This window comes from Neovison vison, chromosome 3 (genome assembly GCF_020171115.1).
Source record: "Neovison vison isolate M4711 chromosome 3, ASM_NN_V1, whole genome shotgun sequence".
NCBI lineage: Eukaryota > Metazoa > Chordata > Mammalia > Carnivora > Mustelidae > Neogale > Neogale vison.
This window is the reverse complement of record NC_058093.1, coordinates 38605645-38622466: the sequence shown is the minus strand read 5'-3', so window position 1 is coordinate 38622466 and position 16822 is coordinate 38605645. Positions and strand designations below refer to the sequence as shown.

At 44.2% G+C, this 16822-nt stretch overlaps 1 protein-coding gene across 1 annotated transcript in view; it reads right to left on the bottom strand.

The window, feature by feature from the left end:
* Positions 1 to 9750: 9750 nt before the first annotated feature.
* Positions 9751 to 16822, bottom strand: part of FBXO36 (F-box protein 36) — a 92639-nt gene continuing 85567 nt past the window's right edge. The window contains exon 4 of the mRNA XM_044241796.1: positions 9751 to 9939. Coding sequence (XP_044097731.1) covers positions 9751 to 9939 — 189 coding nt within the window. The remainder of the gene's footprint in view (positions 9940 to 16822) is intronic.

Below are 16822 nucleotides of genomic sequence, written 5' to 3'. Positions count from 1 at the left end.
CACACAAAAAAATAATAATTCACCACAATCAAGAGGGATTTATTCCCGGGATGCAAGGGTGGTTTGACATTTGCAAATTAGTCAGTGTGGTACATTGCATCAACAAGAGAAAAGATAAAAATTATATGATCATTTCAATGGATAAAAAAAAAGAAGAAGAAATGCACTTGACAAAGTACAACACCTATTCATGATAAAACCCCTCAACAAAGTAGGCGTAGAGGGAACATAGCTCAACATTATAAAGCCCATATATGAAAAACCCACAGCTAATGTCATACTCAATGGGGAGAAACTGAGAGCTTTTCCCCTAAGGTCAGGAATAAGACAAGGATGTCCACTTTCACCACTTTTATTCAACATAGTACCAGAAGTCCTAGCCAAAGCAATCAGACAACAAAAAGAAATAAAAAGCATCCAACTTGGTAAGGAAGAAGTAAAACTTTAACTATTTGCAAATGACATGATACTATATATAGAAAACCCTAGAAACTCCATCAAAAAACTACTAGACCTGATAAATGAATTCAGTAAAGTTGCAGGATAACAAAATCAGTGCACAGAAATCCACTGCATTTCCAAACACCAATAATGAAGTGGCAGAGAGAGAAATTAAGGAAACAATCTTGTTTATAATTGCACTAAAAATAATAAAATATCTAGGAATAAATTTAACCAAGAGGTGAAAAACCTGTACTCTGAAAATTATAAAACAATGATGAAAGAAATTGAAGATGACACAAATGGAAAGACATTCCATGCTCATGCACTGGAAGAACAAATATTGTTAAAATGTTTATACTATTTGATAAGGTCTTTGTTTGGTTTTGGGATCAGGGTAATGGTGGCCTCATAGAGCAAGTCTTGAAATTTTCTTTCTATCTTTTGGAAAAGTTTGGGTAGAATAGGTATGACTTTTTTAAATGTTTGGTAGAGGAGCGCCTGGGTGGCTCAGTCAGTTAAGTGTCTGCCTTTGGCTCAAGGTCCTGAGATCAAGCCCCACATCGGGCTCCTTGCTCAGTGGGGAGCCTGCTTCTCCCTCTCCCTCTGCCTGCTGCTCCCCCTGCTTGTGTTCTCTTCATGTCAATAAATAAATAAGATATTAAAAAAAATAAATAGGGGCACCTGGGTGGCTCATGGGTTAAAGCCTCTGCCTTCAGCTCAGATCATGATCCCAGGGTCCTGGGATCGAGCCCCGCATTGGGCTCCCTGCTCAGCAGGGAGCCTGCTTCCTCCTCTCTCTCTGCCTGCTTCTCTGCCTACTTGTGATCTCTGTCTGTCAAATAAATAAATAAGATCTTTTTAAAATAAATAAATAAATGTATGTTTGGTAGAATTCCCTTGGGAAGCCATCTAGCCCCAGACTCTTGTTTTTTGGGAGGGTTTTGATTACTGTTTCAATTTCCTTGCTGGCTATTGGTCTGTTTAGATGTCTATTTCTTCCTGTTTCTGTCTTGGTAGTTTATAAGTGTCCAGGAATGCACCCATTTCTTCCAGATCGCCTTGTTTGTTGGCACACAGCTATTGGTAATAAGTTCTAATAATTGTCTCTATTTCTTTAGTATTGGTCGTGATTTCTGCCCTTTCATTTATGAATTTATTAACTTGGGTCCTTTCTCTCCCCTTCTCTCTCTCTCTTTCTCTCTCTCTTGGATAAGTCTAGCCAGTTCATAGCAACAGTGTAGTTTAGAGCAACAATGTCCACAATAGCCAAACTGTGGAAGGAACCGAGATGCCCTTCAACAGATGAATGGATAAAGAAGATGTGGTCTATATATTCAATGGAATATAACTCAAGGATCAGAAAGGATGAATACTCACCATTTGCACTGACATGGATGGAACTGGAGGGGATTATGTTATTTGAAATAAGCCAGGCAGAGAAGGACAACTGTCATACAGTTTCACTCATATGTGGAACATAAGGAATAGAGCAGAGGACCACAGGGGAAGAGGGGGAAAACCAAATGGAAAGAAATCAGAGAGGGAGAAAACCATGAAAGACTCTGGACTCCAGGAAATAAACTGAGGGCCACAAACTGAAGGTTACAGAAGGGAGGTGGTGGAATGGGGTAATAGGGGATAATAGGGTGATAGGTATTAAGGAGGGCACGTGTGGTGATGAACTCTAACCACTGCTCATTAAATGCAACTAATGAATCATTGAACACTACATCAAAAACAAATGATGTATTATATGTTGGCTAATTGTATATGTATTATATGTTGGCTAATTGAATATTTTTAAAAAGTCTATACTATCCAAAGAAATCTAGAGATTGAAAGCAATCCTTATCAAAATACCAACAGCATTTTTCACAGAACTAGAACAAGTAATCCTAAAATTTGTATGGAACCACAGAAGACCCCAAATAGCCTAAGCAATCTTTTTTTTTAAAGATTTTATTTACTTATTTGACAAAAAGAGAGAAAGTGCACAAGCAGGCAGAGAGGCAGACGGAGAACCAGGCTCCCTGCTGAACAGGGAGCCTCACACAGGGCTCAATCCCAGGATTCTGAGATCATGACCCGAACCAAAGACAGGTGCTTCATCGACTGAGCCACCCAGATGACCCTAGCCAAAGCAATCTTGAAAAAGAAAAACAAAAATAGAGGTACCACAATTCCAGACTTCAAATTATATCACAAAGCTATAATAATCAAAACAGATTGGTACTGGCACAAAAAATAGACACACAGATCAACAGAACAGGGTAGAAAGCCTAGAAATAAACCTACAATTATATGGTCAATTTATCTTTGATAAAGGAGGCAAGAATATGAAATGAAAAAAGACAGTCTCTTCAACAAATGGTGTTGGGAAAACTGGACAGCTACATGCAAAAGAGTAAAACTGAACCACTTTCTTACACCACACACAGACATAAACTCAAAATGAATTAGAGACCCAAATGTGGGCGCCTGGGTGGCTCAGTGGGTTAAGCCTCTGCCTTCAGCTCAGGTCATGATCTCAGGGTTCTGGGATCGAACCCCGCATCAGACTCTTTGCTCAGAAGGAAGCCTGCTTCTCTCTCTCTCTCTCTCTCTCTCTGCCTGCCTTTCTCTGCCTACTTGTGATCTCTGTCAAATAAATAAACAAAATCTTTAAAAAAAAAAAAAAAAAGACCTAAATGTGAGACCTGAAACCATAAAAGTTCTGGAAGAGGGCACAGGCAGAAATTTCTCTGACATCAGATGTAGCAACATTTTTCTAAATATGTCCTCTGAGGCAAGAGAAATAAAAGCAAAAATAAACTATTAAGGGACGCCTGGGTGGCGCAGTTGGTTGGACGACTGCCTTCCGCTCAGGGCGTGATCCTGGAGTCCTGGGATCGAGTCCCACATCGGGCTCCCAGCTCCATGGGGAGTCTGCTTCGCTCTCTGACCTTCTCCTCGCTCATGCTCTCTCTCACTGTCTCTCTCTCTCAAATAAATAAATAAAATCTTTAAAAAATTAAAAATAAATAAATAAACTATTAAGACTACATTAAAATAAAAAGCTTCTGTAAGCAAAGGAAACAACCAACAAAACTAAACTGAATGAGAGAAGATATTTGCCAACAATATATCCAATAAGGGGTTGTTATTCCAAATATATTCTAAGTGGTATTCTAAATATATAAAGAATTTATACAGCTCAACACACACACACACACACACACACCAGGTAATCCAATGAAAAAATGGGTGGATGGCATGAACAGACATTTCTCCAAAGACATTCAGATGGCCAACAGACACATGATGTCTTTATGTGCATGAAGACATGCTCTTCATATCTCAATATCACTCCTCACCAGGGAAATGCAAATCAAGACTACAATGAGGTATCACTCCACAACTGTCAGAATGGCTAAAATCAACAACACGAGAACAACAAGCGTTGGTGACGATGTGGAGGAAAAGGCATCCTGGTGTATAGTTGGTGGGAGTGCAAACTGGTGCAGCCACAGGGGAAAACAGTATGGAGTGGCCTCAAAATCTAAAAATAGATCTACTCTAAGATCCAGTAATCACACTACTGGGTATTTATCCAAAGAACACAAAAACACTAATTTGAAGGGATACATGGCCCCCAATGTTTATTGCAACATTATTTACAATAACCAAATTATGGAAGCAGCTCAAGTGTCCACTGATAGATGAATGGATAAAGAAGATGTGATATATATATATATATATATATATATATATATATATATCAATCAGCCAAAAGAAAGAATGAAATCTTGCCCTTTGCAACATGGACAGATCTAGAGAGTATAATGCTAAGCGAAATAAGCCAATCAGAGAGAGACAAATACCATATGATTTCACTCATATGTGGAATTTAAGAAACAAAATAGCAAACAAAGGGGAAAAAAGAGAGACGAACCAAAAAACAAATGCTTAACTATGGAAAACAGATAGTTACCAGAAGGAGGTGGAGGGGGAGGGATGGGGGAAATAGGTGAAGGGATACACTATGGAGTATTATGCCTCCATCAGAAAGGATGAATACCCAACTTTTGTAGCAACATGGACGGGACTGGAAGAGATTATGCTGAGTGAAGTAAGTCAAGCAGAGAGAGTCAATTATCATATGGTTTCACTTATTTGTGGAGCATAACAAATAGCATGGAGGACAAGGGGTGTTAGAGAGGAGAAGGGAGTTGGGGGAAATTGGAAGGGGAGATGAACCATGAGAGACTATGGACTCTAAAAAACAATCTGAGGGGTTTGAAGTGGCGGGGGTGGGGGGGTGGGAGGTTGGAGGAACCAGGTGGTGGGTATTAGAGAGGGCACAGATTGCATGGAGCACTGGGTGTGGTGCAAAAACAATGAATACTGTTATGCTGAAAGTAAATAAAAAATAAATTTAAAAAAAAAGAAGACACTTATCTTGATGAGCACTAAGTAATATATAGAATTGTTGAATCACTAGGGATGCCTGGGTGGCTCAGTCAGTTAAGTGTCTGCCTTCGGCTCAAGTCAGGATCTTGGAGTCCCGGGATAGAGTTCACATCAGGATCTCTGCTCCGCAGGGAACCTGCTTCTCCCTCTGCCTTCCTATCTCCCTGTTTGTGCTCACTCTCTCTCTGATAAATAAAATCTTTTAAAATAATAATAATTTAAAAAATTAAAAAGGAATTATTGAATCACTATACTCTATACCCAAAACTAATATAACACTGTATGTTAACTGAACTGGAATTAAAATTTTAAAAATAAAAAATAAAGGACAACTGGGTGGCTCAGTCAGTTAGGTGTCTGCCTTTGGCTCAGGTCATGACCCCAGAGTCCTGGGATCAAGTCCTGTGTCAGGCTCCCTGCTCAGTAGGGAGTCTGCTTCTCCCTTTACCCCTGCCCCCTGATTGTGATCTCTTTCTCACTCTCTCTCTCAGATAACTAAATAAAATATTTTAAAAATATATATTAATAAATAAATAATAATAAATAAATAATGTAGTTCATCAAAAGCTTGGAATATTCCCTGGACAACTAAATTAGAATGTTCTCTTATACTGTGCTCAGGGCCTAATAATTTCAAATGACCTTGGGTAAATCCTATCACCTTTTCAAATTCCATTGGTCAAATGTGGTGTTGGCTCCAAAAAAAGTGATATGTGGCACTTGTGGTTAAGAACACAGACTTTCAGTATAGATTTAAACCTCAGCTTTACCACTTATTTGTCATGAAATCTTGGGGAAATTGTTCTCTTTGAGAAGAACTTCAGTTCTGCAGGCCATACAGTCTGTATTGTGATTACCTAATACTGCCATTGTCCTGTGAAGGTGGCCATAGATAATACATAGACTGTGTGCCAATAAAACGTTATTCCATAGACACAGGTGGCTGGTCCAATTAGGTCTATGCCATAGCTTAGAGATGTCTGATCTGTGAGACAGAAATAATAAATAATCACTTACCTTCAAGGGTTGTTGTAAGAATGAAGTTGGTTACTACCTGTTTCTTGGCACCTGATAGACACTCAACAAATAGAACCTGTTATCCTTATTCTTCTTATTATTATCTTCACTCTTTCTAAGTTTATTCCAACTCCGTCTGTGCCCATGAATCTATGGCTGTAAGACTTACCGGATATGCAGAACAAATTTCACAATGGAAAATTTCTTTTCTGAATGGAGATCCATGTGGAAGGAACACAGATCTGGGAACATAATAAACAGGAAACGTGGGGGTTCTCTGTGGCTCCAGGCCCTGAGGGTTCCACGTTAGGAGGACAAACCCCTGCTAGGAGGACAAACCCCTTCAAAACAATATGTAAAGCTAAGATAACAGTTTTCCTTTGTAAAGAGACCCGGTACATGGCATTATGTTCCTAACTACTGGGGTATGTTTTTCTTTCATGTGATGGTAGCTTGTCTACGCAACATTGTTTTTTTTTTGTTTTTTGTTTTTTTTTATTTATTTGATAGAGAGAGAGATCACAAGTAGGGAGAGAGACAGGCAGAGAGAGAGAGGAGGAAGCAGGCTCCCTGCCAAGCAGAGAGCCCAATGTGGGGCTCAATCCCAGGACCCTGGGATCATGACCTGAGCCGATGGCAGCGGCTTTAATCCACTGAGCCACCCAAGCGCCCCTACGTAGCATTTTTAACATCTAATTGAAGGCACTCTTTGTCGTTTGAAACCAACTGTTCAGGGTTGAAAAATTTGGATATTCTCCCACAGTATATTATCTTAACACAAACTGAGATAAATGTCATCCCACCAAAGCTCAGAGCAAAAAACTATGCCATGCAAATGTTTATGTTTTTAGTAAGGTTGTTCTGTATTAGTCTTGGCATCTTGGGAGTCAGTCTGGGGTAATTAATGAGGGCTGGTGACTGTTTTGGACAGAAGCAGCTGGGAAAACAATGATAAGTAGCAGTTAGTGAGTTGTCCCTATCCCGCTTCCCATCCTTCACTCCAATCAAAATCTCAGTGTCGGGCGCCTGGGTGGCTTAGTTGGGTCAACAACTCACTCTTGATTATGGATCAGGTCATGATCCCATGGTCGTGGAACCAAGCCCCACACTGGGCTCCACACTTAGCACAGAGTCTGCTTATCCCTCTCCATCTTCTCCTCCCCCTGCTTTCTCTCTCTCTCTCTCTCTCTCTCTCTTTCTCTCAAATAAATAAATAAAATCTTTTTAAAAATTCAAGATCTCAGTCTAAACTCTTGAGTCAAGTGCTGCCTGGGTGGCTCAGTGGGTTAAGTCTCTGTCTTCAGCTCAGGTCCTGCAGGAGCTGCAGGTCCTGGGATCAAGCCCCGCATCAGGCTTTCTGCTCAGCAGGGAGCCTGCTTCCCCCTTTCTCTGTCTGCCTCTTTGCCTACTTGTGATCTCTGTGTCAAATAAATAAATAAAATATTTAAAAAAAAAAACAAAAACAAAAACCTTGAGTTGACTCAGTGCACTACATTTCGGATTCCCTATAACTGGGGTTGAATGCACCTGCTATGCTAACTGCTTCAGAAAAAGAAAAAAAAAAAGAAAAACAAAAACCAATAACGGAACTTGATAGTAAGTAAAATATATTTATTTTTTTGTTTATAAATTTTCACACTTGCTCTTAAGAAGCTGGTCTTATAACACTAAACATATAAATTATCAGAAGATACCAGCATTTTGCTTTTACTATTACAATGGGAAACGAGAGCAAAGTAGAAACACTTCTGACTTAAAAGATAGGAGAGGACAAGGTTATAAAGTGCTGTGGCATTTCGTTGTGAAATGGTATGTCAGGCACAGAGCAGTGTAATTTGTCCACATGAAAGCTGTCCGTGGGGGCAGAGAGACAACACCATAGCTATCTATTTCCAGCTGATGGGATTGCCACGTGGGATCTAACATGGAAAATGAGTGAGAAGAGGGGCAAAGTGTTTCAAGGGCTGAGGGTACCAGTCCCCTGCAGGATTTTAGGTTGGTGGTATTCTTGGTTAGTTGGTTTTTTTGCTTGTTTTGACCAAAAAATATAATTGGGTTATAAGGCATCCAAATTATTAGGGCTAATAATCACGGGAATAATCTAATAACCTGTGTTATTTTAACTGTTATCAGCAATAGCCAACGTATCAGTAACTCATTTTTCATTGTTATTTAACCGTTAGCAGCTATTGTTATGTTATATTTTCCGTAGGTAGTAAGTGTTTTCAAATGGCCTTGTTTGTGCTCCTGCTGATTCATGCTGACTCTAAAACGCCTTGCCTGCCCATAAGCTTTCAGTCCCAGTTGATTAAACACGACATACGAAATGCTTCAGCCGCTGACATCACGACATACGAAATGCTTCAGCCGCTGACATATTTGCATCAATGTTGCGAAGGAGCTGGGGCTATTTATGCAGTCGTGTTGCGCTTACACAAGGTCTCGGCCCACACGTGGTGTCAAGCCATGTTCCCGCCCTGAGTGAAGTCGGGACTTCGGGGAGAAACAAGGCTGCAGGACCTGTGCAGGAGCGCGTGCTTCCAGCCTTCCAGCCTTCGTGCTCCCCTGCTTCACCCCGGCAGAGGCCCTCCTGGGTGGCGAGGGCAGCCCGGCTCTCTCACCAGTTAAACCTTCGCTCTGTGCTCGGACTAAATCCAGAACAACGCTGACAGGCTCCTCAGCTACCAGGAAGCAGACTGTGCTCACTTTCACAGATGTCGCTGGAAATCTATGAGTGAGTTTTAAGGGGGTGAGTTTTAATGGATGGGGGGTTAAAACCTGGTTGGGTCCGAACACAGGGTCAGCAAAAAGGAAAAAAAGAACCCAGCACTAAAGTCGTGGCCCCGAGTCGTTCAGGAGGACTTGAGTGGGGAGATCAGCGCCTGTAGATGCTCAGGGCATCACAGGAAATTCCCCTGCTTGGGATGCAGGGGGTCATGTATTATTTCTTCCAGGCACTGAAGTGCAGGTTGCAGGACAGAAGAAATGGTAACTGTTCATAAAGTGATGGGAGGTTGACAGCTACGTTTTTCTGTAGCGTAAGAGGAGTCATCAGATAATTTCGCTGCTTTGAGTGTGATGGGAGTGAGGGTTAGGGTGGGGGATTTCTTCATCCTCTAGAAAGCACAGGAAGAAAACAATTTGCAAATTACCCATCTCAGGGATATAGTTTCCTCCTCTCAAATGGTACTGTTTTTACCCCCTCTTCCAGGTTAACAGATCACAAAGGGCACTTGGGTTTTCACTCAGTTACCCACAGCTTGTGATCTTAAAAATCCCCAGGGTAGAAGGCGTAGCTGTTCACATTCCTAGAGGGAGGACCAGATCCCAGGCTGTCCACAAGCAGGGACAAAGCCTGGCACCCAGGGGCCACATGACAGGGCCCTGAGTTCAAATGGAGGAGAAGAGAGCTGGGAAGGCAGCTGTGCCCCCGGGACTCCTGCGGCCCCTGCCCCTCCCCGTTGCCCATGGGGACGCCGAGGCACCTCAATCAGGCAGAAATCCTTCCAAATGCCTACAGAAAAACAGATATGTAGTAAAAACCTGCGAGTAATCATTTATTGTTTGTTTCTGTACAGCAGAAGCCTCTTTTCTTACCGGTGTCTCGGCTTTCTGTCCCACAGCCCTTTGTGGGGGCCACGAATTGGACCCTCCTACAGGGGGTCTGTGGTTCAGGCAAGGCCCTGCCTCGTCAGGTTGGGTGGCTTTCCCTATTGCTCCTTGAAGCAGTAAATTCAAATCCGAGTTCTTAGTGGAAGGAAACAGAAGAGATTTGGACACAAAAGGGAACTACCGCGAGGCCTCGACCCCCACCCCCGCCGCAGGTAAGAAAATGTGTCCCTAAAATTGACTGTCTCTCTGGCTTCCTTGTCTATGTTTCCTCTTGCGAAGCTGTCGCTGGAGCTGCAGCTTATTGGTGAAGAACATCTGTCTCCAGCCCACGTCCTCGGCCAGGGCGCGCATGTCTGGCGTGATGGTGTCACAGGCGGATTTCACTATCTTCTCCCACAGTTTGTCCGATGTGCATAGCTGTCGGCGGGAGGGGCCAGAGGTGGGTTATGTCAGACGCAGGAGAAGGACAACTCACTCACTCACAGAATCACCCCAATTCCTGTCGTCTGTGAGAGACTGGAGGAGATGGGACCTGGGCACGAAGGCGCACCAGACACGGTTCCCATCTCCTTCCTCTCCTCTTGGAGGAAAGGCAAGTGCACGAATGCCTGAAGGACGAAGCGATATTTGATTCATGGAATAAACTAAGTCATGATCTCATTTAAGAGTAAAACTGTGGGCGCCTGGGTGGCTCAGTGGGTTAAGCCTCTGCCTTCAGCTCAGGTCATGATCTCAGGGTCCTGGGATCGAGTCCTGAATCTGGCTCTCTCGCTCAGTGGGGAGCCTGCTTCCTCCTCCTCTCTCTCTCTCTCTGCCTGCCTCTCTGACTACTTGTGATTTCTGTCAAATAAATAAATAAAAATCTTTTAAAAAAAGGAATAAAAATGCAAGATAGCTATAAATAATACATATAAGATATTGCTTTTTTTTTAATTTAATTATTTATTTGTCAGAGAGAGAGAGAGAGAGCACAAGTAGGGGAAGCAGTAGGCAAGGGAGAAGCAGGCTCCCCACTGAGCAAGGAGCTGGATGTGGGACTCCATCCCAGGACGCTGAGATCATGACCTGAGCTGAAGGCAGATGCTTAACCAACTGAATCATCCAGGCGCCCCATTTACAACATTATACAGTTAATTTATATATACAACATTATATTGTTCATTTCCAACGAACCACCTAACAGAGGCTGGCAATGGTGTGGTTGACTGACCTTCCTCCCAGTGCTGCAGTACCTTCTCAGGCGGGAGCATTGTTAACTCCTGCTGGGCTTGCCTCCATTTTATTTTATTATTACTATTTTTTTTTTTTTTAAGTAGGCTCCACGTGGGACTTGAACTCTCAACCCTGAAATCAGGAAAGCTAAAACCAAGAGCAGGTCGCTGAACTGACTGCGCTAGCCAGGCACCCCCTGATTTCCCTTTTTATCAGTTCCATCCAGTGGTCGTTATTCATGAAAATCCAGAAGTGGAAAGCTCTAGGCATGGTGGGCGAGCAATTAAAAGCCCAGGGTACCTTTAACCAGTAGTGTCAGAGCACATTGGCCTGGGCGCTTCCCTTCTGCTCGATCCCCTCTCAGACATGGTCCAGCTGTCCGAACCTCCACAAAGACGTCTCTTACAAGGAGGCAAAGAAAAGCAGGAAGCCTGTGGGCCCTTCAAGGATCGATAATGGATGGCACATACGCTAAGGGCAAGAAATTTTGTGTTCATGGCCACATTTATTTATTTATGTATGCCAATTTATTTCATAAATTATTTACTACTAATCCGAAGCAATCTCGTACGAGATATAGTGAAGGAAAGGAAGGCATTCATTCAACTTACACACAATGTTGCAGGAGAACCATGGCGGGCAAGGAAGGCAGATCCGTATCTAGAATGGGGCCAGGATCCAGGAAGGACAAACTGCTGCTTCCTCCATGATGAAGTCTGGGTGTTACTGACCCATCCTTGCCAGGGGCCATTCTGTTCATGAACCCAGCAAACAGGAGGGTGCCTGGGGAAATGCACTGCCTTTCACAGAGCAGACCATTTGACCCACCGAATTACTGAAAACCGTCTCTGCATTAGTGCCTTTTGCTGAGCAGTCCCATGGGACACAGATATCTTTATCCTCCGGCTTACGCTGAGAAGTCCATCCAAATACCCCTTCCCTAGGAATCACCACAAATCTCCAAATCTGGTTCTCTTCAAGACGTTGACCGTCTAGCCAGAACAGTAGCCTTTAACCAGAAGAAATCCAAGAGCTGTTTTTCAAAAAACAGAAACTTTCCTAAAAACAAATTCTGGTCTTGACTCTAAGGCCCTGGGGTACAAGCTGTCCTTTCCCGCTGGAGGCGTGCCCACAGGTGTCAGCAAGGACCCAGACAGGCCCCCGCCATGGAGGCTGCAGACCCTTGAAGCATCATTGACTCTGCGGGTTCATGAGAGGCACAGGGTACACGGCTGATTACAACACGTTGTTGCCAGAGCATCTGTGGTATAGGCTACCTCCTGCTTATCAGGATGACATCATCAACGTCATCAACATCATCATCAGCCCATACGACGGCGCCAGGATCAACAGCTCCGTGGTCTAAGACCACGGCCAGAGAACTAACGGGATCCAGATGCAAAATGAAGAAGGTGTACTGTTCTGCCCATCAGGGGAAAGCAAGTCCACTGTGGTGTGCTTCCTGGAAAGTCCAGGAAGACAGGAGGATGGCGTGCGACAGGGTGGTGGCAAGGGAGGAGGTGAGAGATGGCTGGACTGTAGATCTGTTTTGAAGGTGGAGCTCATAGACTTGTGAATGAATTAGATGAGAGGTGAGAACAAAGAGAAGAATTAACAATGAGCTATTTGGCTTGAGCAGCTGGGTGGATGGTGTTGCCAGTGACTGAGAAAATAAGACTGTGGGAGAAGCAGAATTGGTCTGTAGGTATGTGGCAGGGGGCAGGGGGTGGGGGGAGATGTCAGAGGTCTGGTTTTGGCATGTCAAAGCAGCAATGTCTATACTCCTTCTAGGTGGAAGTGCTGAGCATGCAATTGACTTGAAAGTAAGGAGTTCAGGGGTGCCTGAGTAGCTCAATGGTTAAGCATCTGCCTTTGGCTCAGGTCATGATCTCAGGGTCCTGGGATCAAGCCCTGCGTTGGGCTCCCTGCTCAGGTAGGAGCACAGTTGGGGAGCCTGCTTCTCGCTCTCCCACTCCCCCTGCTTATGTTCCCTCTCTCACTGTCTCTCTCTCTATATCAAATAAATTAATTTAATTTAATTTAATTTTAAAAAGTCAGAAGTTCAAGGAGACAACCTGGCCTGGAAACACACGTTTGGAAATTATCAGTGTGTAAATACTATTTAAAGCCCTGGGGGTGCCTGGGTGGCTCAGTGGGTTAAGCCTCTGCTTTCGGCTCAGGTCATGATCTCAGAGTCCTGGGATTGATCCCTGCATCGGGCTCTCTGCTCAGCAGGGAGCCTGCTTCCCCCCTCTCTCTCTCTGCCTGCATCTCTCCCTACTTGTGATCTCTCTCTCTGTCAAATAAATAAATCTTTAAAAAATAATAATAATAAAGCCCTGGGATTAGATGCTATCACATAGGTGTGACTGTAGAGAGAGAAAATGCCCAGGGAAGAGCTCTAGGACATTCCAACATGAAAGCAGTCAGAAAATAAAACAGTTTCCAGCAAGGGAGTCTGAGAATAAGGAAGAAAACCCGGACAGCAATCCAGTGTCTCAAGGCTGCTGAAAAGACAGGAGTTTACAACTGACTGGTGCTTTTGTAATATCGTGGGCAAATGGTAACCTTGACAAGAGGTTCCCATGGCAGAGTGGGGACTGAATGCCTGGCTAGAGTGGGTCCAGGAAGGGACAGGAGAAGACAAAATGGATATAGCAATTATGGTCACTCTTTTTTTTTTTTTAAGATTTTTATTTATTTATTTGTCAGAAAGAGAGAGAGAGCACATGGAAGACAGAGTGGCAGGCAGAGGCAGAGGGAGAAGCAGGCTCCCGCTGAGCAAGGAACCCGATGTAGGACTCGATCCCAGGACGCTGGGATCTTGACCTGAGCCGAAGGCAGTGGCTTAACCCACTGAGCCACCCAGGCATCCCTATGGTCACTCTTTTGAGGGGATTTTGCTTGAAGAGCAGAATAGGGAATCAGGTCAAGGCATTTTTTTTTTAATGTACTGATGGAAATGACCCAGTAGTGGGAGTAGGACGAGTGACAGGGACAGCTGCATGCGCGAAGTGGCTGAGCAGAGGAGCTGAAACGCACAGGTGGAAATGTGGCCTTGGGTAATAAGGAGGAGAACTTCTTACCTGGGACAGGAAGTTTACAGAGTTGATGGGCAGAGGGATGAGGGGAAGGGACAGCAGGGCAGTTCTCTGGTGACTCCTTCCAATTCCTCCATGAAATAAGAGGCCACAACATCAACTAAGAGTGAGGAAGCAGGGGACTTCAGGAGAGAGAAGAGGGTGTAACATAGACATCTTGGAGGGTAAAGGAGAGTAAGAAATTCAGTTTCTAAGACAAAAGGTATTTTATGTATAATGTCGTCTTTGGTTCTGAGTCGTTTTTTAATGCCAGACACGTTAAAAAAATATGGTCCCAAGAAACACGGAAAAAGAGAAGTGAAAGAATGAAGGCCTCTTGTTTCTAATGCTGAAGGTGGGAAAGCAGGGCCCTGTGTTCAAGACAGCACACTACTACGATCCTGCCTGCAGGTAGATGCATCTTGATGTGTGTGCGGCTCTGTTCTGGACAGCCGGTTTGTACAGCGCAAGACGGCAGCATCTCCAGTCCCATATGGTCCCCGGAGCAACCGGCTCTGGCCAGCTGGAGGTGAGGAAAGCAGTAGCCTTTACCCCCTAACCTGTGGGCTCAGACTAGTATGAATAGTGCAACATCGAAGGGTTGATGCCCCAGACATTGGGTCATGGGGAAGCCCAGCTGCCTCCCTTATCTCTGGGAGGAAGGCCTGAACGATTACCAGGCAGCCCCCTCCCCCAACACACACACACACATACACACACACGCACAGCGGACCTGCTGTCAGCTCCCGCCCTGGACACAGCCCTGCTCTGCCTGTTACTACCACCATTTCTACCTGTCCCTCACAAGACGCACCCCGCCCTGAGTATTAGGATTGGAACCCACCCCAGCATTCAACAGCCATCTAAAGGGGAACAGTGGGTGCCCCTGATTTCTGTCCTCCTATTATGGGCCACCATTTCAGCCCACCTGGCCTGTAGCTGACACTTACTCCCCTCCCCACCCCTAGCTCCAGGCAACCAAGCATTCTCACTGGCCTGGCCTTGGCTCTGTCCTGCCTTGCTCTCCTGCATCCTAACTTCCTTCTAGGGAGGGGGAGACACGTCAATGTCACGTCTATTTCAGGACACCATTACATTCCATTTTAAGCAGAAATCAGCCAGGACTTTTTACTTTTATACTTTTCTATATTTTTATGCTACTCTAAAAGTACTCTAATAAGGGAAAAGAAGGAATTACAAATAGAAATGAATAGTAAAAGAAGGCATAAGAACTTAAGGTCCTTTCTGCATAAATATCAAAGCAAAAAGTATTACACATTCACATAAAGGTTACCGGGACACAGCAACACTGAATCTTCTGATATTGACAGCCCCCCAAGCATTCTGATATTGGTTAAATCATTGTTATCTTCAACAGTCTTCAACAGTCCTTCAAGGTCTAATTTCTCTATTCAGATCACAACATATTCTAAATATAAGCAACAAAAGGAAACTCTTAGAAAATGTCTTAATATTTAAAAGTTAATGGATCTTCCGATCCTCCTATAAAAGGTTTGAACTCTTAACACCAAGGTAGATGACTACCCTTTACCAGCACGATACATCTCAGGATATCAGTGTGCCTCATATAATGAAGAATTATTGAAAAGAACTATGAGATTTGGAGAGAAAGAAAATAATTCTCAAAAGGGAGCTTAAACTTTCACCAGTGTAACTTCATTTGTGACTCGTATTTTATACTGGAAATACTTACAGTTTGTTTTATATTATAAATTGGTCTACATAATGCCCCCATTTAAGATGCCCAAACCCTGGGGCTCTTTGCTTGGTAGATGCCAGGCTGAGAAACACGAGGTATGCATCCTGGCTATGGTTCCTGGGACTGTGAGCCAAGGCACAGCTAATCGTGGATTTAGCTCCCCCTGGTGGTGGTGCATGAACCTAACATAGATGATGCTATCTAAAAGTTGAAGGGGATCCTAGGGCTTATCTAGATAAGACCCCTCCTTTTACAAATGGAGGAATTAAGGGTCTGTAAGAATAAGGGTGGCTCAGTAGGGTGGGCGTCCGCCTTCGGCTCAGGTCATGATCTCGGGGTCCTGGGATCAAGCCCCGCATCGGGCTCCCTGCTGAGCAGGGAGTCTGTTTCTCCCTCTCCCTCTTCCTCTGTGTTCTCTCTCCCTCAAATAAATAAATAATCTTTAAAAAAAAAAAAAATGCTGTCCAAGGCTCCTGGTGGGGAGTGGCTGACCAGGGAACAGAACCCAGCTATCTGTCTTCGTCCGATTTAAACACCTCCCCATACGTGTACACAGGGAAGCTAGGAATACACCCCACCACCCCCAAACTTCCAACCTTTCACAGTCTCATGAGACCTTTTATCTGTACCATTTTAATATCAAATTCTTGGACTGGATTCAGAATTGGGTTGCTGTAAACACAAGCAAACACACAGATGTTGGCTCCGACTCAGACCCGCCCACCGACCAGGGTGTGGGCTTCCCATCTCTATGTTCACCTGCTCTCCAGGTGCTTCGCCTACTTGGCCAGACATGGGAACCACAGTCATAGCGAGACTGCAGCTGTCCCTGAGTCACGACCGAGATGAGTATGTTTATATGCCAATCACCGTCATCATCCTGCCGTGTCTGGGATTTACCCTTTCATCTAACTGCTGAGGTTCTTTCGGGTCTATTCTGGTGTAGTTTGCTGGAAAGGGATAGGATCAAGGCCTGGTGCTTCCTGGGCCAAGACAGGTTCCCTCCTGGCAGATTACCTGGCAGGACTTTGGGTCAATCACAGAGCTGGCCCTCGGCTGCCTTTCTCGTATCCCATGACACGAGATTCACCTTTGGAGGGTGTGCTCATCTTAACAAAGCTCCCAGAGGATGCCTCTTTGTTGTTCACCCTGAGAAATACAACCACCCAACATCCAGGCTTTCAGGAACTCATCCATGGAGACTCCACTGCTGGGTAAACATAGAATGAGAGCAAGAGAGCAGAGAGTGGGAGTTAAGAGAGGTGGGTCGGAAGCAGGACATTCCTAG